Genomic DNA, 24,770 nt, shown 5'->3' on the forward strand with positions numbered 1-24,770 from the left:
AAACTATCAACTATAGGTGTTATCAATAAGTGAAGTCTGGGACATTTTGGTAGGATGGAAAGCCCCTGAATTTCTCAGCCTTGATGGCATTAAGCAATATTTCTAAGACCTATTAGTTTACTTTAAATCTGGGCAAAATGCCCCTGCTAAGGGTTCGGCCTTGGCTGTACCAGGCAGCTGCATTCCTGGCCAAAGGGGAACAGTGTTAACCTCTTTACTGCTGGTTTACTGAGAGCTCAAAGTTTTTTCAGTAAGACTATATTGCTTTTTAAAGAAAAGTGGGAATTATGAAAAGGAATCAAAAGAGGAATCTCAGATTTTTATCTTAGATTACCCAGTCTAGTCTCACCCTGATAAGGGTAGTAGGAGTTCAACACACGGTTCTGCTGGACTGTGTTAACCTTTTGATGGGGTCCAGATAAAAATATCTATTTGAGATTCTAATTTCTCTCAACGGCTTCCCACATAATTCCCTTTTCTTTAAATTAAAATGATTTATTACACAAGAAAACTTTGAATAATGAAAGCCGTTATCAATTGGTTATAATCATCAGCTATAGCTGGATCTGATAGATTTACAGATTAAACTGTTTATTTACGGCTCTCTACAATTAGTAATAGCAATAAGACAAAGAAAATGAAGGAATAAAAACAGGCAAAGAGGAGCCCCAATCGCCTCTGCTGATTATGTGAGAGTTTACTTCAAAAATCCTAGGGAATTAGAAAAGAAACTGAGATAACAGCTTCAGCAAAGTTATTGGCAGCCAACAAAATAAATTAAAAAAAAAAAAAAAACTACTAACTATGCAACTCCAAATATTCCTATTTTCTCATACAGTTTTAGAACTGTATTACAAATGCTAGAAATCTTTTTTTTTTTTTGAAAAGAAAAATAAACTTGAAACTACTTACGAGGGCTTCCTGTAAACATAAAGTCTTTCCCTATCGTGGTCCTCTTCCTTTTCATCCTTTTCTGAATCTTCGCTAGAGGAAGACAAACTGTCATCCCGTCTTCCCTCTTCATTTTGGAAAGGGATGCCCGGGGAGAAGAGAACTGGAGTTTTGGGTGAACTGAACACTGAGCATGACCCTTCACTGTTGGATGAGTATTGGGATGGCCCATCAATGGTTACTGACAAAAGATCCAATTCTGTTTCCTCAGGAAACTGAAGGAAAAAAAAAACACGAATGATTCAAATTAGTATTATTTCTTAATTACAAATCTCTACAAGTTGAATGAAGTTCCTCATTTTGACAGGAAAAAACCCAGCAAATTTAAGAATGCATGAAATGAGCGTGTTTATACACACATGCATATATATGGGTAGCACAATTTAAAAGATATTATGTTTAATACCTATTAAAACTCATAATAGGGGCAGCTGGGTAGCTCAGTGGATTGAGAGCCAGGCCTAGAGGCAGGAGGTCCCTAGGTTCATACCTGGCCTCAGACGCTTCCCAGCTGTGTGACCCTGGGCAAGTCACTTAACCTCCATTGCCCTCCCCCCCCCCAAAAAAAAACACTTCATAATAACACTAAAACTTTTGGAACAGTGTAGATATCTTCAAAGAAGGAGGACTATGCATTGTTACACTAAGACTGCATTTTGAAGTAAACGGAATGAAAAATTTTTACTTTCTTATGCCAACGTAAATGACAAACTGAAAAAAATTAATGTTTAAACTAAAGTAAAAGTTAGCCGTGCAGAAGCGATAGTATAAATGTATAATCATTAGTAAATCAGATATTTGGGAAGGTAGATCAGTGAAAGAAGAGCATGCAAAGTGTTACTTTGGAATTTTTAGTCATTTTATTTTTTGGTAAATATAAAATCAATACTTCAAAGAGATGAGCTAGTTAAGTAGTTGTGTAACTTTTTGTAAACTTTAAAAATGTTCATTTCTATGAGAAATCTGAATAGCATTATATGATATTTCAAGTTTTGATTGAGTATGAATGGTGAACCACCCTAACTGTAATTTCAAAGCATTCTTAGATGTGGGTGTACCTCACTTAGAAGATATATGTGCTCCTGAATCGAAGTCTAATTGCATTTTTGTACACAAAATTATATTTTATATTCATCTGAATGTTAGTTTTTTTTTAGTAGGGGAAACTAGGTGGAAGATTTGAATTTAATTCCAGCCTCAGCTATTTAAAAGAATTATGTAAAAGCTTTAATTTACTATAATTAACTTAATTTAAATTAGTTTAATTTAATGTACAAATCATCATGAGCTATTTTCAAGTTTAGATTTTTGTTCGTCGTGTTTTTAAATCAGGGCATATCTCTATTTAAGCAAAAACTTGAATGATTAGTTCTCTTTAGATCCAACAAATTATTGTAGTTTATTTAAACCATGAATAAAAAACTTCAAAGTGTTTCTTAATGTGAGGCTTTTGTAGACATATTATAAATGTGTGTATATATAAGCATTTGTATCTACTGAGACTTTAGGGATATTTTATATGTGTAATGTATAACCCCATCTATACATGTGTCTATGCCATATATCACATATATATATATAATGTATATATCAATATTTCTATTTATGATCATATAGTATATTTATAGATTATGATGCAAGCATAACATTTGCAACAGACAAAGTAATCCTAAAGGCCTCTTCTGGTTCTAAATTGCTCAACTTTTAAAGCCTATTTTGCTTCAACCCTGGGGCTTTAGCAGTCTTCCACCTTTCTGTGACTTGACTTTAACATGATTTCACTCAGTTTATCTAACAAAGGGAATAGTAATGTTTCAAGCTCACACAAAGGCATTCTTAGATCAACTCTTGAAGCGCTAACACAACACGCTAGCATATTTCATTAACTGTTACTCATTTTGCTCATATCCTTTTTAATGGAGTCCATATTAAAAACCTTTCTTGGATAAGCCTCTATTATTTTGATATTTATTATTATTAATTCTTCTGACCAATGGATGGAGTCAACAGAGACAGAGTACAAATGGCTCTCTTGTTAGTACTCTTTTATGTTTAAAATTTTGGTGGACTACTTGCTCCATGTAGTTAAAAAAAGAGGACTGGGCTGTCAATTCATCTCTTATAGAACTATTGAGAGCATCGGATGAGGGTGAGGGCCTACTGTTCTAGACCCACATGCTTTTAAATTTTCCTGTGAGGCCTGTCTATATATTGAAGGTTTTTTACTCTATGTATTTTAGAGATGATACTCGATATTGTGACATTTAGTATTACTGTAAAAGGCAGCACGATAGTGGATAGAGTTCTGGGCTTAAAGTCAGGAAGAACTGGGTTTAATTTTTTTTTCTTTTTTACTAGAGGCAGCTAGGTGGAACCTTGGATAGAATGCTGGACCTGGAGTCAGGAAGAATGGAGTTCAATTTCAGGCTCAGACACTTACTAGATGTATGTCTTCGGGCAAGACACTCAAATTGTCTGCCTCAGTTTCCTTTTCTTTAAAATGGGGATAACAACAGCACACCTACCTTCTAGGCTTGTTGTGAAAATCAAATAAAATGACAACTGTAAAGGTCTTAGACACAGTGCCTGGCATAGAAAGTGCTATATAAACCTTTATTATCACAGCTACTAATCTATATAGCTACAATATCTACATTACTGACTCTAGGCAATTTGGGGTGATGATCAGTTAATGATCACTCTACTGTGCCAGGTTACTCGGGATACTAACAAAGTCAATGAAACAATTCCTAACTCACAAGAACTTTACTTGATGATGATGATGATAACTAGGTCTAGCATCAGATTCAGCAAACTGATATGGTTTGCTTCCATATTCTGGTTCAAAACATGCATTAGCTCATGATCTTGACTTGTAAACTATAAAAATTAAGAGGAAGAATGTTTAACTTTTCAAAAAGGCTGTTAGATACTTTCATATGTGTATGTATGTAACGGATTATGCATGGTATTATGTTTATATGAAATTATTACAGCAATTTAAAAATTATTTGCAAAGTTTTGAAAAATCTGAGTTTAGTCTGAAATAAGAGGAAGAGAATTTGAAAATAGATTTTTGTGGAAAGTTAATTAGCTTTATAGCATAATTTATGTTCTTTTACCAGTACCTTAAAATACACTTGCCCTGGACATCGAGACTGTTGTGCATTTCCCCAAACTGTATTATTCGACTTAATTAAAATGACAAAGAAAAACATTAACAAAACTCATAAAATGAAAACAACAATTATTTCATAAAATGCATGGTGATTGGAAGGAAACAAAGATCTCAGCCTAAATTCTCACATACAGTGGATGGTCACCTGGACAACATTCATGTTGACCCGAGTTTTTAATTTTACCTCCTCCTCTGGCTCCATAGTTTGAATCTTAGATACCCACTAATCTATGACAACACAGATAACACAAATACAACCATTCACAAAGCTCTCACAACTTGAAGTGGATATTTATCTAGAAGAAAAGTTAATCAATTGGCTCCCAAATGTGTCGAAGGACCATATTTGTGGCTGCTATTTCATAGTTATTAGTTTATGAATTTTAATTTTGCTTCTGTCAAGAGTAATTGTGTTGGGGGCAACTGGGTGGCTCAGTGGATTGAGAGCCAGGGCTAGACAGGAGGTCCTGGGTTCGAATCTGGCCTCAGACTCTTCCTAGCTTGTGTGACCCTGGGCAAGTAACTTAACTCTCATTGCCTACTACTCTTCTACCTTGGAACCAATACACAGCAATGATTCTAAAACAGAAGGTAAGGGTTGGGGAAAAAAAGAGTAATTGTGTTATTTCATAGGAATCAGAAGTCTCTTTGCCATAAGCAGTTAAAATTTTCTCAAAAATTTTGGTGAATTGTTTTTTGTTGTCAACAAATGGAAATAGCCAACATATATGGACTGTGGGATATTTGTTCAAGTTGAGTTCTATGAACTTAATGTTTGAGAACCTTTGGCCTGTGTTGAGTGCCTCTTAAAGATGCGTATAATTGTTTTAAAATTGTCATTGAAATTATACAAAACTTATGCTATCTCTAAGTTCCTATCCCTAAGAAGTAATATGGGAGATTTCTCTTACTGGGTCCTGGATATTGAAGGTTACTCTTGGTCCAGGAGATGCTGCATCGACCCGGATTTCTGGAAGCTCCTCATTTTCTCCTAATCGAGAACTGTAAGCAAAATATAAAAGAAACATCCAATACCATAATTTTCTACTTGAAATTTACTAAGTATATAATTATATTTTCATTCTAAGCCTTAACGTTGGCATCAGTCACTGACTTTATTTTTGCCTCATCACTTTGACAAGATTTATCAGACACAAAGAAAATTAGGTACAGAAGGGACCAAAGAAATTACCTATTTCAATCACTTTCTTTTACATATAAGGCACAAGGACAAGAACAATTGTTTTCCCAATTGCCATAATAGTATTAGAGAAAGAGCAAGAATTAGAAACCAAGTCTTAAAACTCCTGGTGCTCTTTGCATCCTACCAAATGTTATTTTGCAAAGCAATGCTAAAAGCCACCCACACCTTCTTCACTAGAAAAAAGATGATGATGATTTAATCATTTCACTCCTGGAAAGTATGAATTTTCCTTTTAGGTGGATGAATATGTGTTATACCAATACATGTGCACACATTCGTAGACAGACACAAAGATGAAAAGTACACCCCAGTTTCCTCAGATATCTCTCCATAAATTAAACACCAAGTATCCTTTAAAGAGTACCTTGTTCTTTTCACTCTTTTATTAAGTCCTTAGTAAACATGTCACTGAACCAGACATTCTGGGGCTAAGCAGTCTAAAAATACTCATTTTGAGGCCCTGTTGTAATTGATACAGAACACTATACATCTCATTTTAAAACTTGGCAACCAACTGTAATGGTGGGGGGCACCAGGGATGTTAGCTATTATTATTAAAATGAAACAAAATGGTTTGTGGGTTCACACTGGGTTGAAGGAGAGACAGGACCAACCAGGATAGGGAGACCAGGGTTCACTGCCAAGCTGTTAACTGTCACAGTAATGGCAGTTAGGTCCAACGGTCAATCAGCCCTCCTAGGCTAGGGTCTATGGAACCAGCAGGCAAAAGGTAAAGTTTATAACAGTTTAATTGAGGGAAATAATAATGAAGGATGGGAATAAGGGATTCTATACTTACAACCTAAGGGCAAACCACAGGGGCAAAGGAAGGACTTGACTAACACTATTCTATTGACCTAAGCCAGGCAGGGCCCAAAGGAAGCAGTACTGAAGTCACAGGGAAAGCTCCTCCAAACCTGGTTCCAGACAGGATTGGTCAGCTCAGCTAAAGGGCCTGAGGATGGCTTTCAATTGGATTCTCACGGTAAATCCAAGAATGGTCACAGGATGCCAAGAGCCAACTCCACTAGGACAGGTGATCCAAGGTACCCAGGTAGGGAGAGTGAGCTTGCAATGCTGTCCACCAGATCACAAACCACTTCTCCACTTGGTGCTGCTATGCAGGTCTGTTGTCCACTGCTGAATGCCTCCACCTCTCAGGATCCCAGGGAATCTGGATGCAGATTTTCCCTAACTCTGAGATCTCCCAGGGTTAAACAGAGTTATGTCCCCAACCACTAATGGAGTCTCTCTCAGAGCACAAGCCCCACGTCCTGCTCCTTCGTTCCATCTTGGAATCCTCCAGCCCTTCCTGCTAGGTCCAACACTAATACTAAATTAATTGCTAAATAACCCTCACAACGCAACCCAAGTGTTATTTGTCTAGTCAAATATCCTATCAGCCATCTGAAAGCAATGCTCTTATAGCACAACCAAGAGGTTTAAAGAGAGAAAAGGAGGACATATAAAGTATTTCAATTGACATTAATAATCTCTTATTGGAGAGCACACTTTTATTAGCTAACTCATCAGTTTTTCTCGTGTATTTCAAACCATTACCTTGCTCTTTCTGTTCGTTTAAGAGGTGGCCTTCCAGAAGCAGCAATACTTTTTGACCGGCTGTAACTGGGTTTGTATCCTAGACCCCATTTGTCCTTCAGAGAAGCAGCCTGATAAATGGAATAAAAAAATGGCATTTTGGTAAAATTTTGACTATTAATTTATTTTCTAACACAAGAAAAGCAATTCTAATTAAGTATTTTCAAGTCTAATCAGGGATAGACATTGTGATACATTATTGTGAACATTTAAAAATCCCAAAAATCAATGGCCAACGAAATGTAGACTAGAGGCAAATTCATGATACAATGCTCCACTGTCTTCCAAGGAACAGAATTCTGTTATACTAGAAATACTTCAGTAATCAAGTCCTCTATTCACAGAGCTAAGGTTCAGTTGCCTGAGAGAAAGAAAAGAACAAGTACAATGTTGCTGAAAATACAATAGGACAATTAACAAGTATCATTAGCAAAACTAAATATTCCAGTATGCCACAGCAGGCCTAGGATAGAGGGTGGAGAAGAAGGAAAAAATGCCCCAAAGAATAAGTGAATAAAAAGAATTTCTTCTCTCATTTTTAATGTCCCTGATGAGCTACAAATTCTCAGGTTTAGGGAGGAATGCTGGGTTGAGATTATCTTTGTTTTGCCTTCTATTTAGTGGAGACTTCTGATAAAAACTGATAGCATCCATTTGTTAAAGTTTTTTCAGTGAGGTAGGACGGAGGAAAAATGTTTGAAAATTGAAAAAATAATTTAAAAAATTAATGGTGTTATGTTGGGAGATTTATTAAATTGAAAACTCTCCCCCAGAGGGGGCTCAAGAACTACAACAGCCTTGTGTAATGAAGGTATAGCTGCCCCAAAACAAGGCTACCTCTAGGACTCTTGAGTTCTAGCAATGTGTCTGTATGTAAATGCAGGTAGAGGTGAGTGAGAGAAGAATGGGATTTGGATGCCATGACTGAGAAAGAGAGAGTTATACTCAGATCCACCCCTGCAGCTTAGGGGAGGGTGACCTGGGAGCAGAGAGACACAAAGCAGGAAGAAGAACTGTAAGATTATGGCAAAAATGGAGGAAAGAGTCGTTAACTGCTCTGGGCTAAATCAGGGCAGCAGCTGTGTGAAGAGAGTCAGCCAAGGTATCCTAGAACTGTTTTGGATTTGGAAGGAACTGACTGGATGCATGGGGAATGAGAGAGGAATAGAGGATGATAGTGGGATTGTGAATTTGGAAGAATAGAAGAATGGGGCATCCTCAGCTGTAAGAAATTCTGAGTAAAGCCAATTTCTGTTTTAGACATATTGAACATGAGAATGTATGTAGTTCAGGACAGAAACAAGGACCAGACAAAAAGCTGACAGTTGTCTGCATAGCCATGGGACGGACAGACAGACACACATAAGAGAGAGCACAGAAGCCCAGATGAGAGAATGTCCAGGAGGAGGTGTTCAACTGTGTTAAAGATGGAGATTAAGAAGAGGCCTTGAGGTTTGGCACTTAACTGGTCACTTTGGAAAGAGTTTCAGTTGAATGATGAGGCTGGAAGTGAGGCTGCAGAGGCCTCAGGAGAGAGCAAGGAAGAAGCAAAGGCCAACAGCAGAGCCAGCTTAGACAGTAGGATGTTCAGGATTCTGAAGGCTGTGGGAGGCAGCAGAAAAGACTGAGGAGTACAAAGTACGAGGATGGGAAGGGTTGGGATCAAAGGTACATGAAGACAGGATGGCCTTGCCAAGCAGAAAGGTGACCTCACCATCTAGGGCTAGGGTTGCTTTACACACAGTGTGGATGACATGAGACAGATTTGGAACAAGGAAGGGAGAAGAGAGAACTCTTGGCAAACGGCCTCAATTTTTTCAATGAAGTAAGAGGCAAAGTCCTCCACATGAGGATGTGGGGAGGGTAAATGGCGTGGGAGGTCAGAGAAGAGAATGTCTGAATTAGCTGCTATAGAAAATGTTATAGGGAAAAAGATAAGGGTAGTTTGACTGCTTTGTTGTAGTGAAGAGTGAACTGAAATAAATTCAAATAAATGTAGTCTTTCTCTTGGTGACCTCATCCCTTCCCATGGATTTAATTATATTTTTTTATGCAATAACTACCAGATCAATCTCCCTCTTGACCTCCTAGAGATGTGTGACTAGCACATCTCCAGATGCTTACTGGAAATTATAAACTCTATGTTCCATAAACAACTCAAACTCAACACATCCAAAATTAAATTATCCCTCCCAATATCTCTGTATTGTACTTCCCTATTTCTGTCAAAGTCAGCACCATTCTTCCAGTATCCCAGATTTCTAAACTTGTCATCAGTAATTCCTTATGCCCCCTTACCTACGTATCTAACCAGGGACTAAATTCTGCCATTTTCTTCTCTTTGTATTTCCTATCAACCCACCCTTCCATCCCCCAACCTCTTTAGTTCAGGCCATCATCCTCTTTCTCTTGGGCTACTGTACTTCCAATTGGTCTCTCTGCCTCAAGGCTTTCACTTTCTTGCCTCCACAGTGCAGCCAAAATGATTTTCCTCCATGGTCAGATATGACCAAGTCATTCTCTTCCTCTATAACTCCAGCAGATCCCTCTCTTGTACCTAGGACAAAATATCAACCACTCTTTGGTTTCGCAAGCCCTTCACAGCTTGGCCCTAAACTACCTTTCCCGGCACTTTGCACATTACTCCCTTATGGCACTTGTCTCCTGACTTTATGCCTTTTTACTGGCCATCCGTCTGTGTCTCAAACACATTCCTTTTCACCTGTCTCAGAATCCTTCACTTCCTTCAGGGAGTAGACAATATAGCTTTCTAGACAGAGCCTTTCTTGCTCCCCATAATCATCTTGCATTCATTTGGCATTTATTCGGTACGTACTTAGACATGGACATGTTGCCTCCCCCAAACTGAAAGGACACTCCTACAGGGCAGGAATAATTTCATTTTTTTGTCTTTGTATCACCAAGCACAGAGTAGGAGCTTAATGAATGCACCCAGGAAAAACCACATGAACAACTCAAACTATACTCTGTGGTCAAGAGGACTGTGAATTAAATGAGTACACCTATGGAAACACAACTGCTTCAAGCAGTTTTCCAGAAGGAGAGAGAGAATATGCCCACTTGCAGCTGAGACACTGCCTAGTGCTTGAAGTAACCTTGAGCTGTTCCCTGGCACAGAACTATGTTCTGAACACAAATTATTTCCTGCATACGAATCTTGAAACATCCACTTCTCTGATGAATCAAAATTGTGGGTGGCCTAAAGGACAATGGGGGGGGGGGGTGAAAGGGGAAGTAGGAAGGGAGGTGGGAAGAGAGAGAGAGAACTTGTGAAGAAATAGCCTAAGGGTCATCACTGGGGAACTGTATCTTTAGAAGATCAAGTGGACAGCTAATGCTTTGGGAAGGAAGGACAACAGAGAGACAAAGGCTATACATCTCATTGGTGTCCTTGCAATATCAGAAAAGAGCCTATAAAAAGGATTCCACTATGCTGAGGGCATCTTGGAAGAACACACAGGAGAAAGCCAATGGTGGGGCTATCACCTGGATGAGATAATGGTACCAAGATATAGTACAAACAGTTCATCTCTTTCAAGGACAGAAAAATCTGCATTTCCAGACCCATGAATTACATCATTTATAAAGTACCTACTTATAGAACCAGAAAAAATAATATCCTTCAACAAATTTAAAAGTTAAGAATATTGTATTATTTTTTCAACATTTACTCACCCGCATGCTGGATCTTCGCAACTTTTTACGGACATCTCTACGAATATCATTCACTGCAACAGACTCTAATTGTTGGTATCGCTGAATTTCTTGATTTATGGTACCTTCACTTGCACCTAATTTTCTGGAAGAAACACCAGTGCAATAAATATTTTAAATACTAGTAAAGCATTCATAAAAAGAGGTGATGCTTTCCATGTTCTCCTTTTTCATAAGTTTTTAGCAAATTAAAGTGAAATGGAGTTTTCTGCGTGGTCTTAAATTTGTGAGGAAGTCACTCTATTTCTAGGCTTAAAAATGAATACCACTGTGTATAGTATACATTTTTTCTGCATTCTCTCTGTTCTTGAAAGACAGGCAGTCCCAAGCTGGGACACCATTTAATAGGTATTAGAAGCAAAGAAATTACGCTCCTTTTTTGTACTCCATTCTTGGACAACTGTTGTCACAAGGTTTCAGAATTTTATCTATCAAATTTAACAAATTTAAATGATAGTAGTAATGGAAGCTATGTATTATAAAAGTATGCATCTGTATAAAGGGCAAGACTTAGAGTAAGGAAAATCCCATGTTCAAATCTGGTTTCACTAAGTCAGTTAACCTCTGTATATTTCAGTTTCTTCATCTATAAACTGAGAATAATAGCACCTAACTCCCAGGGATATTGGTTTTTATACACACACGAGTGTATAAGTATTTTATACTCACACATATGAGTGTGTGTGTATACACACACAAACATAATAGGGTTTTTAAAACTTTTCTAAAGGATAACATAATTGCTAATCATTAAGACAGAGGAAAGAATTGTAAATTGAGGGAATGCTCATTAGTTAGTTAATGGCTAAACAAGTTGCAGTATATTATGATAGAAAGTTCTTATGCTATAAGAAATCATTGGGGGGAGGGGTTGGGGGGGGCAGCGGGCAGCTCCATGGCTCAGTGGATTGAGAGTCAGGCCCAGAGCCAAGATGTCTGGGATTCAAATCTAGTCTCACACTTCCTAGCTGTGTGACCCTGGGCAAGTCACTTAACCTCCACTGCCTAGCCCTTACCATTCTTCTGCCTTGGAATCAATATACGGTACTGATTCTAAGACAGAAGGTAAGGGTTAAAAAAAAAAAATCAGGATGATGTGGTTTTAGAAAAATCTGGGAAGATGTATATGAACTGATGCAATGTGAAGTAAGCAGAACCAAAACATAATTATAAGATTATAAAGATTATGAAATGATCAGTGTGAAAGATTTAGTGCCTCTGATCAAGAAGTTGATCCAAGAAAATTCCAAAGGAATCATGATGAAAAATCCTACCCAACTCCAGAAAAAGAACTAATAGAATCTGATGTAGGTCAAAACATATTTTTTTTAAGGTTTCTTTTTCTTTCTTTTTTTTTTTTGTTCTGTTTTATTTTGTAATATGGCTAGTATGCAAATGTTTTATATGACTTCACATGCATAATCTATATCAAATTGCCTGCCTTCTCAAGGAGGGGGAGAGGAAGAGAGAGGGAGAGAATTTGGAACTTAAAATATTAAAAAAAAAAAGTTAAAACTTTTATGGGTAATTTGAGAAATATCTAATGAAATAAATAAAAATATATTGGTGGGGAAGGGAGGTAATGTCTTCAACTAAGTGATTTAGTAGAAGTGTCAAAAAACCTGGGTTCTACTTCCAAATTCTGAATTTACTAGTAGTGTTATTTTGGGCAAATCTCTTAACCTCTTGTGGTCTTCACTGGTTTCTCCATTTGTAAAACAACATGCAAATTAATTGCATGTCCAAAATGTGAGAGAATCTAAAATTCTACTCTTACCAGAATGAAGAAGAATAAACTAAAATTGTTCCAACCACCCATACATACTTGAGATCATCAATGACTTTGGCCTGTTCATTCAATTCTCTAATATCCACAATGCGTTTCATGATTTTCCTTCCTCTCAGTTCTCCAAGTTGGGTAGCAGAGACTCCTTGCCTTCGATAATCTACAACTTCCTGCAAAATCAAATGCATATTTCTGAATGCCTTGTCCATGCTCAGATGCAAGAGTGTATCTAGACTAACACAAAATTAACACCTCAAATCAAAAGAGCATGCTAGATCAGGGGAATCTGCTGAGGCAGGTGATTAGAGATTCATCCATGATTGACTTCCCATCATATTCACTCAGACTCTCTTTAGTTACTACCTACATTTCCCCATGAGTGAGCCCTGCACGCTTTCAAATGTGTCTGGTTGTACTGAGGGGCAGCACACATCTCTGATCCAAACAGATATTCTGCAGGAACAGAAGAACGCTGATTTTGGGGTGTCAATCCCAGCAGGTGATTTACAAGTCGCTGCCCAAAGGTAAGCTTGTTGACATCTCCACATATTGAACTTCCATCTGAACTCTAAATAATAAATAGCACAATTAGTTTTTCTTTCTTTCCTAAGAACAGGAGCAATTTCATGGCACAACAGTAATTATCCTAAAACTCATTTTAAGAAAAAAGTCAGAACAAAAACAAAAAATGATTTTTTTTATCTTGCTAATGAATCCTCATAATTGGACACCCTACATGTAACTCTGGTTTTTCCCCTTGAATATCGGGGCACAAAAGACCAAAAGGCCTCAGGAAGGAGAGACACCAAATAAAATGAGCAGAAGAATTAAACACCCCTGGAGACTACCACCTTAATGGCATCAAGTGTTACAGATAAGGACACGGAGCCAGCACTCTCCTTGGCACAACGTAAAGCCAGTGTCTGAGATATCCCAGCATTGGCTGAGGCGACTTACAGCATGCACAGTGGGTGACATTGTATCTGTTTCATCTTCATCTGACAGATCGGCGATGTTCACTGAGCTGAGGTCAGCAATGTCATCTACGTCCTCCTCTCCCGTCAGGGTGGTCAGGGTGTTTCCTAGAGCATTCAGCCTCTTCCCAATGTTAGGATCCATGTGGACATCAATTCCACACATTTTCCACAATACATTGAGTGTCCAGGTGCCAGCACTACTACTTTCTGTTCAAGAGGGAGGAGAGATGAAGTTTTTAGATTAGATCAACACAAATATAAATAATAACAGGATGAACTAAAAAAAGACATAATTATATGCACCACAGTTGAGTTTATTGACCACGTCAACACTATGCATTACATTTTGTGTTGTCTTTAAAAATTAAACATAACAATATGGATTCTAAAAGCTTCAAATGAAAACAGTCTATCTTAAACCCTTTTGTATCTTTGACTCCAGCTGCTAACTACAGGCTAACACATTTCCTGCAAAGAATTAGTCTTATAGTTGCCCAGGGCATGGAGGGGCCACAAAAGCTGTGTATGTCAGAGGCAGGATTTTGACCCAAGAATTGAGGCTGTCTCTCTGCACACTACAGCATGCTGCCTCTCAACTAGAATGAGAACCATACAATTATATTATGATCATCATGTCAGATTCTCCTACTTCAGGTCATTTTTTTTAAAATGTAGTCTTATTCACCCTCTCATTTATTTATTTGCTTGCTTGCTTGTTTATTTATTTATTTATTGAGGCCTTAGCTTCTTTGTATTGGCTCATAGGTGGAAGAGTGGTAAGGGTGGGCAATGGGGGTCAAGTGACTTGCCCAGGGTCACACAGCTGGGAAGTTTCTGAGGCCAGGTTTGAATCTAGGACCTCCCGTCTCTAGGCCTGACTCTCAATCCACTGAGCTACCCAGATGCCCCTACTTCAGATCATTATTACCTCCGAACCTGTACCACTCTCCAGGAGATTCCCTGACTCCAATCTCTTGCTTCTCTCCAAGCTCTCCTGTACAAATGAATTTTCTTTTCAATCATTTAAGTAAAATCCTGAATGTCATTTCTCAATAGATCAGTGGTCAAATGATAGTAACAAATACTTCTCAAAAGAAGTGCAAAATTATAACAACTATGTCAAAGAATTATCTGAAATTGTTTATAAGAACTGCAAATTAAGACAACTCTGAGTTTTCTCTGCAAAATAACAAAGATGACAAAAAAACGGAAACAGTCAGTGTTGGGTGGATTAGGTGAAGACAGGCACACACTAGTGCACTGTCGGTAGAACTGTCAATCGGTATAGCCATCTTGGAAAATAATGTGAAATGATGCAAATAAAGTGACTAAAATGTCCATACCCTTTGACCCAGAAATTCGACTACTTGGATTACCCCAAGGAAGCCCTTAATAAGAAGAAAGTCCTCCCATATACCAAAATATTTATGGTAGTACTTATTGTGATAGCCAAGAATTAGAAATGAAGTTGATAGGGGGATGGCTTAACAAACAGTGGAACATGAATGGCTCTCCAGATCTATTTATCATCTCTGATAAGGACAGCTTAGTTGATAAGAAGTAAGGCATTGAAGATCTTTTAGCTCATGCTTCCAGCTCTGTCTCCGGGAGCATGGAGTTTATTATATATATTTCAAGACTCATTTCACACAAAAGACACCCCCCCCCCAAAACTTTGCAGACATGCAGAAGTTACAAATTATGTCATATCAAAACACAAAAAAAATCTCATTTGACTTCAGAATAGAACAAGGCCAAGGCTGAATTTTGGCTTGCCCATTATCAAAAGCCAAGTCTGGGAATGCTTTCTCAGGGGCGAATAGCCCCCACTGGAGGAGGTTTTGTCTAAATTTTGTCCATTATTGACCTTGACGTTTCTAGAAACAGATTCAGAGTCCAGGCAGCCTTTTGCTTAATTTCTGTCTTTAGTCTTGGAGAGAAATTATTAACCTCTTAACTGCTGGTTTGCTAGGAACTTAAAGCTTTTCAATAAGGAATGGTGTGGATCAGAAAAGGAGTCAAAAGAGGAGACTCAGATTTTTATCTATTTGAGACTGTTTCTCTTATTGGCTTCCCACAAATGACCAACTCATTAATGATACTCAAAGAGAACCTGGGAGTTGACCTGTTTAGGTGAAACATCTTGGAAAGGTTTTTTGGTACCTGTCAAAATTGACAGGGCTTACATCTTCTAAATTATCTAGCAGCTTGGAGGCAGAGTAGATAGAGTACTCAGCTTAGAGACAAGATGACCTGAGTTCAACTATGTCAACCTACAGAACCTCACAGTGTAATCCTGGGCAAGTCACTTAACCTCGGGCTCCTCATCTCTGAAATGAGGCTAATAAAAGTCCCTAGCTCACAGAGGTGTTGTCAGGGTCAAATGATACTATCTGCAGGTAATTCTTGAAAGAAAAAAATGTCAACTATCAACAGTGACTTGAAAAAATATTCAACACTGCTAGTGGTCACAGAATTGTAAATTAAAAACATCCTGCTATACTGCCGCAGGTCCATCAAACTGGCAACGGTGTTGAAAAGACTATAAAAGTCAATGTGAGCAATCTTGGGGAAAAATTGTCATGCTAATAAACTATGGTGGAGTTGTGAATTTTTGGAAAGCAACATAGAATTAGATAATAAGAGTTATGAAAATGCTTAGACCTTTGATCTAGTGATTCCATTGTAAGATTTCCATTTAATAAACATTATTGAAAGGAATAAAGGCCTCTTTGGACACCAGTGTTTCTAGCAGCATGATTTGTAATGACAAAATGTAAACTGAGGGCCCAATAACTCAGATGTTTGAATAAATTATGGTAATTGTAATAGCAAAGTCTGATAACAAAATGAAGATCGAGGAGTGACAACCAACAGTTATGGAATTTGGAATCCTACCCAGAGGCCATGAGCCAAGGGCAAAAGACAGTGGCTGCCAACACTCTAAAAAGGGCAGGAGCTGATCCAATCTGGCTCTCCTTTGTGAGACGGGGACCCCGGGGTGGCGGGTGGGGAGGCCGATAACCTGCTCAAAGTGACCTGTATCCTGTTGCATGGATGACCGATCCTTCAACTTTGAATAGAGCCGTGAGATAGACCAAGAAGAATAACATCGAAGCTCGCTCCACCTGGTCAGGGCCAGAGGGGAAAGGAACCTCTCCAGCCAATGGACACCCTCTCAATATGGACTGATCCTTCTCTTACCATCCTGAGTCTAGCACGCATTCCCCACACCTTCTTCCTCCACCTCAGCCCTTCCCCCGAGTTCTTGAAAATCCAATTCTCAAACCTCATCCAGGTGGAGGTTGTTCTTCCCCTAAAGATCAGTCTAAGAAAGGGAATCCTTTCAGCTCCATCGCCGTCCACCGTGCCATCCATATACCTCCATACTTATCCTCCTCTTGAACATCTTTCTATGAACTCGCCCTCGAGTCAAGTCTCCAGAGAGGCTGCGTGATTCAGATCACAGCTCCCCACGCCGTCCCTTTGGCTTGGCCACCGTAGGTGGGATCTGGCGCTCAGCTGAGCTACAAATCCTTGGGAGACCTGCTGGTCACGGACACACCTCCTTACTCAGCTTGGCTCCTTCTACCTTCTGAGTAGATTTGGGCCATCTCTCTATCTGGCCCAAATCCAGAAGCACCAGGACAACCACAACATTATAGTAATATGAATGTAATGGAATATTATAATAAGACAGGATGAATGTAAAGAAGTGAAAGGAGTTATATATGAAGCAGAAGAGAGAGGAAGAAAGCAGAACCAAAGCAACCATATCCATAATAATCACAACTATAAATGAAGACAACTGAGCAGCAAAATGAGCAAATCAATGGGTATATATGGACATATGGGTCAGCTAAGTAGTTCAGTGGATAGAGTATCAGGCTTGAAGCCAGGAATTTTCATCTTCCTAAGTTGAAATCTGGCTTCAGACACTAGTTATGTGACCCTGAGCAAGTCATTTAACCCTATTTGCTTCAGTTTCCTCATCTGTAAAATGAACTGCAGAAGGAAATGGCAACCTCCTCCGGTATTTCTGCCAAGAAAAGTCCAAAGGAGGTCGCAGAGAGTCAGAAATGAATGAACACAATAAGTACATATGTATTTACATACATACACACGCATGTATGTATTATGTGTGTGAATGTCCAGATTACCTCCCAATCTCTGAACATGCTTTGCGCATTCTTATGTCCATCTCCTGACATTTCTCTCTACTTGGAAGTCTTTCTTCTACTCTCTCTTCTCCATGCCCATCTCTTTCCATAAAATAATCTTATTACTCTTTGGAACATGGCTCAAATGCCATCTCTTCCATGATCTTCCCTCCTCTAAACTCCTTCTGAACTTTATAGTTAGTATTTATCACAAACTACTTTGTATTAGAGTGATCTCTTTGTATCCTAGCTCTCTTATTTGACTGTAAGTTTTCTGAGAACAGGAAATGTCTTATTCATTTTTTTTTACCTTTAGCACTTGACACAGTACTTGACTACCTTCTCATTAAGTTTTTGCTGAAGGAATCAAAATCTAGAAAGATATTCCCATTATCAAAAAGAATAGTTAGGTTCAAAAAAATCATCAATAATATGATTTTAGCTAAAGAAGCATGAAGATGAGATAAAAGACAAAATTCCACAAAGTTTAACAAAAAAATTATATAATCTTACCAGCTGCGGCCTGCCCAGTAGTTCTTGAGCAGACCTCATAAGTACCATCTGGTACTACACCTGAGAATAAGAAAAACAAAAACCTATTACAGAAGCCTTTATGACTCCAAGATAACCTTTGTGGGTAAGGATTTTGCTTAGACTCTCACTAGAAAGTCTCTTGTCTAAAATAAACCAATGTACTAAGAATTATACTGATGCTGATGATAACTAACACTTATTTGGTGTTACAAGTCTGCAAAGTGCTTTACGAGTCTGATCTCATTTGCTGTTTACAACAGTCCCAAGAAGTTGGTGCCTTGTGATCTCATACCAGTCCCTTCTCCTTTCTGGATTTCATTTTCTCAAGTGTAAAAATGAAGATGTTTAGATGACTACTATGGTCTCCTCCTTCAACTCTTAGGAAATTCTGATTTAAAGAATTCAATTTCCATTCATTCCTCATCCTGAAAAATATTGTGGAAATGGAAAAACCCCTCCAAATCATGCTTAAAACAATACACACTTTAATTGCAAATTGGGATGGTTTGGGTTCACACCAAAAATAGAAAGAAATATTGCATCAGATTCATAGAATCAATATGTCTGCTCCCTGCTGGAACTTCTGATTGCTAATTCATCACATTCATTATTTTTTTCAACAGTTGTATGATAATCCAGGAAGAAGGATGAATACAGTCCTTAGATTGGAATACATGGCTCTCTCTCTTACAATTTTTCATGGCTTAATCTGCATTTTAATAGCTTTTAAAAATTCTCCCCACCCAATATGGTCAAAAGAGAATGTTAACATGTGCTCTGTATCTGCATAAGTACCCAGTTTCTATGTGAGGGATTCATTTTCTTTCTTTTAAGATCATGAAAAGTAAGGCACTTACAAGCATTCATGACAAGATCCCCACGAATTTCTGGTTTCCAGTCATCCCAAGTTGTCTCAAAGCCATCAGCGAAGCGGATGCAGAAATTTTTGAAGTGACCTTTACTAACGAGGGACTCAGAAGAGCAGGCAGTGATGAGAGTACTTTCAATGGTTAATACCAAAGCAGAGCCAGTATCAAGGTCACCAGTGTGATTCGACTGCAAAATAAGGAAAATGCAAAAGACAAGAAAGGCAACTTTTAAGTTTGGCCCCGATGGCGAGAAAGGAGTATCATTTTTATTTCTATTCCTGATAAAACTGAAAGAAGTAAACTTTAATTTGAAATTTTAACTGCAAAGTAGCTCTAACTTGAGAAGTTGCTAGGTTTTGAAATTAAGTCCCTTGAAATAAATTCATTATCACATATAATTTTACCAAACTTCAAGGAGCTACTCCACAAAATCAAAAGGATCAAAGGCAAAGTTTCACTCAAACCTTGATTTTCCATCAGAGCTGTGCCTTTGTATTAGTGGGTGGTACTGACCTAGCTGTATAAACTGGGGAACCAATAATACAATTACACTGAACTCTGGGGTCTGGGGCTCGCCTTTATGTACCTGGGCAGTGTTTGTGATAGGCAGACAAATCCCCAGATCATTAACAGTAAGCTGGAGGAAAAGGGTCCCAAAAGCCTGGGCAGACGTCTGCTGAATGCCCGGTAACATATCCACCACCTCCTTTGTGGCCATGTGAATATCCTTATGCAGTGCCATTCTCTGTTCGTTCCAGTTATCATAGGCAGCCTTGTAATTGAGCCAAAACAGGACAGCTGTTGAAAGGGAAGGAAGAAAACGCATTAGAAATACTGGAGAGCAATTAGTCTACTAGTTTTGGTCAGTGAGATCAGTACCTTCCAAGAGCTTCCAAGAACATTCCATTGGAATGTAAGCTCTAGGCAGGGAGGGGTGTTTCCATTATCTCTTGTATTCCCCAGCACTCAGCACAGAGCCTAAACAGGGTAAACACTCAATGGGTTATGCTCATTAACCATCCGCATCCCCCAAGGCTCTGCCCCAAGGCTGCCTTCTCTTTGTTTGGTCTCATCAACCCCTCTGGATTCAGTTATCTAGAAGTAGTAGTTACCTAGCTCTAACTTCCCTCCTAATTTCCTGGCCCTATCACCAATTGCTCATTAGACACATCAAACTAAGTGTCCCATTGGCATCTCGAATTCCGTGTGTCCAAAACAGGACTCATTTCCCCCTCATTCCATCACACTTCCTGAGCTATATCCCCATGATAGAAATTGGTGCCAATATTACTAAATTTTAGTAAGCATGATGCAAAGTTTCAAAAGAAACTAGTGTTAAGGTTCAAAATGGGTGGCCACCGGAGGAACACAGGAGGCAATGCAATCGGGCAGGAGAAAGCGTTATTGCCAGTGCGCGCTGGGGGAACTCAGCAAAGAGAGTCCAGAGTGGTGCATTCAAAGGAGGGAATATATATATGTTTCGAAGGCTAGGGTTTGGCGTCTACAGGGCTGGGGTCTGGCATCCATATCTTAACAGTTAGGCAGAGGAATTAAGGATGTGTCTGGGCGGGAGCCACAGGATACAATTCTAAATCTTCAAAGCTGTCTTACTTAGAGGGAGGAAGGGTGACCTGCTAGTGCATACAGTTGCAAAACTACCCTTATTCAACAGGATATGCTAATTTATGAATGTTTGTAAAACCCCCAAGCTCAGCAGGATGCTGGTAGTTAAGGGTCTCTGCTTCTCTGCCACAACTCTAGGAGTCACCCACTTTGTTTTACTTGGCTATTCTGACTTTGCTTTCCCTGCAATCAACACACAAATGGACTGCTTTCATTCACATTTTCCCTCAACACTAAAGTTCTCACAAGATTTAAAAACTTTAACCCAAACTAATTACTACTGACAAGAACTCTTTTCCCCTTCAATAGAAAGCAATGTTTCTCTTACAAATTTGGAGCAAAAAATAGTAAAGGCAACATATAAGAGAATATATATTATTAGAGGGACAGTTAGGTTGCTCAGTGGTTCGAGCCACCCTGGAATTGGGAGGTCTTTGGTTCAAACCTGACCCCAGATACTTCCCAACTGTGTGACCCTGGACAAGTCACCGTTAACCCCCATTGCCTAGCCCTTACCACTCTTCTGCCTTGGAACTGATATTTCATACCAATTCTAAGACAGAAGGTGAGGCTTTAAAAAAAAGAAAAGACAATATTCCTGGGCGTACTTACATTTCAGACTGTGCCTACTATGCGAGAGGCCAATGGCTATCTTACTTAGCACTGATAGAATTTTGAAAATAAAAAAATTCAACTAGAATAGTAAAGAAATTCACAGTACCTCTGTCAAAGGCCACAGGTTGAGCGTAAACAATTGGTCTATTCAAAGTAATTAGCACAGCTTCCCTATCTGAAGAACCACTGATTTCTTCTCGGAGGGCATTCCTTAGTCCAATTCTAGTTTTAAAATAGGCAACCTGGTGAAAGTCAGAACCAGCTTCTTCATAAACCTAATATGAATTTTAAGAGAAAACAAATTCAAGTCAGAAGACAATTGTTCTGTTATCTTAAACAACATTATGGTATTATCCACTAGGATATATTATAAACTGAGTACTGAATTGAAACTAAATAATCTTCCAAAAATTCATACTTGCCAAAGCTCTTTTGAAAATATGCAAAATACAGAGATGAATAAAATGAATCTCCATAATAATCGCAAACATTTATGTAGTTCTTGCTATGTGCCAGGTACTGTGTTAAATACTCTACAATTGTTATCTCCTTTGATCCTCACAGCAATATGGGGAAATAGATGCAATTATTATCCCCATCTTCCAAATGAAGAAATCAAAACAAAGAAGATGAAATGACTTGCTCAGAGTCATATAGCTAGGGAGTGTCTGGGGCTGGATTGCACTCAGGTCTTCCTAACTCCAAACCCAGCTCTGTCTCACTGATTATCATCAGTGAAAGATATAAACAGAAAATCATTCAATAATGTCCTCATTAAAACCAAAAAGCTCTGCACATTTGTTTTATGCTCTGCTTTTTAAAAGGCAGCTAGGTGGGACAAAGGATTGGAAAGCAGCAGCCTCCCGGAGCAAACACACAGTCCACTGGGGAGAAAAGCAAACAGAGTGGCCAGATATGTTAACCAGGAGGGTGTTCTCTGGAGAGGGGGGAAGCCGGGAATACTCGTCATGGGCACAGCAAGATCCAGAGCATCTAGTCTGGCTGAAATGTCACATACATGGATGTATGTGAAAAGGAAGAAAGAAATCAAGCTGAAAAGGGAAGGTGGCAAGTAGTGGACCAACTGTGGTTTTTTTTTGAGGTGGGTACAGAGCAGTGATACTATTAGAATGGAGCATTAGGAAGCTTACACTGGGAATAGTGTAAAGGATGAATTAGGGACACACTGAAGCCAACAGCTCAGGCTAGAGGTCAGGTCAGAGGTCATATAGATTCATCTCAGTTTGCACTAAGGGAGCCCCAGTTCTACAGACTGGTCAAACCAGCTGTGAGTCACTGTGTTCATTTCTAATGGCTGCATTTTAAGGAGAGAGCATCCAGGATGCTGAGGGGACTAGAAACCAGGCCATACCAGGACTGGGTAAAGGGATTGGGGAAGGAGGAGACCTGAGGGTCCAAGAGAGCAGTCTTTAAGCTTCAACACCAATCTTAACTCACCTGGTGTTTGACAATTTGTCCTAATGCCAGATTTAAATCAACTTGGCATTTACCAAACAGCTTCAGATAACTGCTGCCTCCTGGCAAAGCTTTCGTCTGAAGTCGGTTAGAGAGCTCCAATTCAATCAGTCCAGTCTCAAACCTCACAGCTCTCATGGATGGAGTTGTGGCTGTTACTTGAATGCCCTAAGAAAATATGAAAAAGCTGAAGTCAGATTTTATTTCTATATGGCACCCACTAAAAAAGCAGTCTCTCAGTTTACATCAGAGAAAAGAATCCCACTTTGAAGCCAGCCTAAGACATATCTAAGAAGCCCAAAAGAATTACCTGAGCATGCCCTTCTGAATCTTAGCAAATATGAGTAGTTATTTTTTTAACTGGGAAATAGTAAACTTCAGATATTTCTTCTATTACCTTAAACTGCAGATTCAAGGAATAGAGAAGAATTTTGGGCTTATCTCCATCTGCTGTGCCATCATGCTCATTCCAGAGAGGAATAGGCTGCTCCCCACCTAAAAGAGATCAAATAATTAATTGAGGACTTGGGGCTTTTTTCTTTTCAACTATTCAACTCAAATTCCCATTTGACATGCTCATTTTCTTCCCTTTCCTTAGACAAATTAGCTTTCACTCTGTAATATGTAAATGGAAGCTTTCTCTAACTTCGAGAACATTCCTAAATCCTCAAGGAAAACATAAAACAGGAATAATTTTTCATGTGTTGATTAATTTTTTTAAATAAAGGAAATATATCATTAAAGTAATTAAGAATTAGGTTAAAAAGAAAGTCCAAATTAAATACTCCTACATAAAAAAATCATTTTTCATAGAAAGAATTCTAACCTCTATCAATGCCAATATAAATGGCAGATGAATACAGAAAGAAAAAAGGCAGAAAAATGAAAAGAAATTCTTAGCAGGTAGAGCAAGAAAAACCAGTTTTGAATGGGAAAAAAAATGAAACATAAGTAGTTTTTTGTATCTCTTTGCCATTTATGGCCTTGGTATGTTCAGCAGTCAGGAAACAAACAATCTGATGTTGAACACCACAAGATAGGGTTTGATATCTTAAGTCATCCTATGAACTTACAGGGGGTTATAACAATTGATCAGCCTGTATGAATGTTCATTTCTTCCACCCCAAGAAGAAAACTCTCCCAACATGACTATCTGTGAATGGTCATGCCTTCCACCTGAGGCAGGGATGTTGGATGGCAGGGATCAGTGGTACTGATGTGAACAAAGAAGCAATGGTAGCTGATGTATAAATATAACGTTTTGACTGGTTTTGAGAAAGAGAAATATAAATAATTCCATTTTCTTGATCTGGAAACTAAGGGCAAGAACCCACAATTTTTGAATATTAAAATAAAGTGCACCACAGTTTTAGAACATGAAAAGTAGATAAAAAAGGGGAGGCATACACATATATAAATAATGGTGAGCATACACAAAACACAGAAAGCTAAAAAAATGAGAGGAATCAGTATAGCTAGGTGGCTCAGTGGATTGAGTGTCAGACCTACAGGTGGGATGCCCTTGGTTCAAATCTGACTGCAGATGCTTCCCAGCTGTGTGACCCTGGGCAAGTCACTTGGCCACATTGCCTAGCCCTTAAAGCTCTTCTGCCTTAGAATCAATACCAAGTATTGTTTCTAAGATAAAAGGAAAGAGTTTTTTTTTTTTTAAATGAGGGTAATCAGAATGATGAAGTCAATTGGAGATAGGAAATCAGAGAGAAACAGGGGAACAGTCAAGATGACACTCATGCTTGTTTTTATTATACTAGTCTGCATTTGAAAATGTGTAGTTAAATCTTATTTTAAACAATATAAATTCATAAGCTTGAAACATTTTGACCAATTTCCATAAAATAGATCATGTTTTTGCTGTCAATGATGCAGTGAGTTGGTCAGAGTAAAATTTGGGGCTACTATTTAGAAGGGATTTTAGCCAAGCCTTTGGAGAAAACTTTAGGCCTACCAACAAAGGTATACTTTTTCACTCAATATGGAAATTCTACAACCCAAGTAGGATTCCAAATGGGCATGCCTTCCCAACTCCCTGAGTCATTGTCAAC

General features: G+C 38.6%; 1 protein-coding gene across 1 annotated transcript in view; it reads right to left on the reverse strand.

Annotated features, from left to right (window-relative positions):
* Positions 1–24,770, reverse strand: part of KIAA1109 (KIAA1109 ortholog) — a 209,985-nt gene that overhangs the window by 62,022 nt on the left and 123,193 nt on the right. Inside the window, exons 51-64 of the mRNA XM_044681108.1 lie at positions 23,105–23,202; positions 22,690–22,875; positions 21,338–21,506; positions 19,580–19,791; positions 18,982–19,180; positions 18,104–18,163; positions 13,411–13,637; positions 12,821–13,021; positions 12,493–12,623; positions 10,629–10,752; positions 6,894–7,003; positions 5,041–5,131; positions 4,080–4,142; positions 913–1,166 (exon numbers count right to left, since the gene is read on the reverse strand). Of these exons, the coding sequence (XP_044537043.1) occupies positions 913–1,166; positions 4,080–4,142; positions 5,041–5,131; positions 6,894–7,003; positions 10,629–10,752; positions 12,493–12,623; positions 12,821–13,021; positions 13,411–13,637; positions 18,104–18,163; positions 18,982–19,180; positions 19,580–19,791; positions 21,338–21,506; positions 22,690–22,875; positions 23,105–23,202 (2,125 nt within the window). The remainder of the gene's footprint in view (positions 1–912; positions 1,167–4,079; positions 4,143–5,040; positions 5,132–6,893; positions 7,004–10,628; positions 10,753–12,492; positions 12,624–12,820; positions 13,022–13,410; positions 13,638–18,103; positions 18,164–18,981; positions 19,181–19,579; positions 19,792–21,337; positions 21,507–22,689; positions 22,876–23,104; positions 23,203–24,770) is intronic.

The sequence above is a fragment of the Gracilinanus agilis genome, chromosome 6, assembly GCF_016433145.1.
Source record: "Gracilinanus agilis isolate LMUSP501 chromosome 6, AgileGrace, whole genome shotgun sequence".
NCBI classification, from domain to species: domain Eukaryota; kingdom Metazoa; phylum Chordata; class Mammalia; order Didelphimorphia; family Didelphidae; genus Gracilinanus; species Gracilinanus agilis.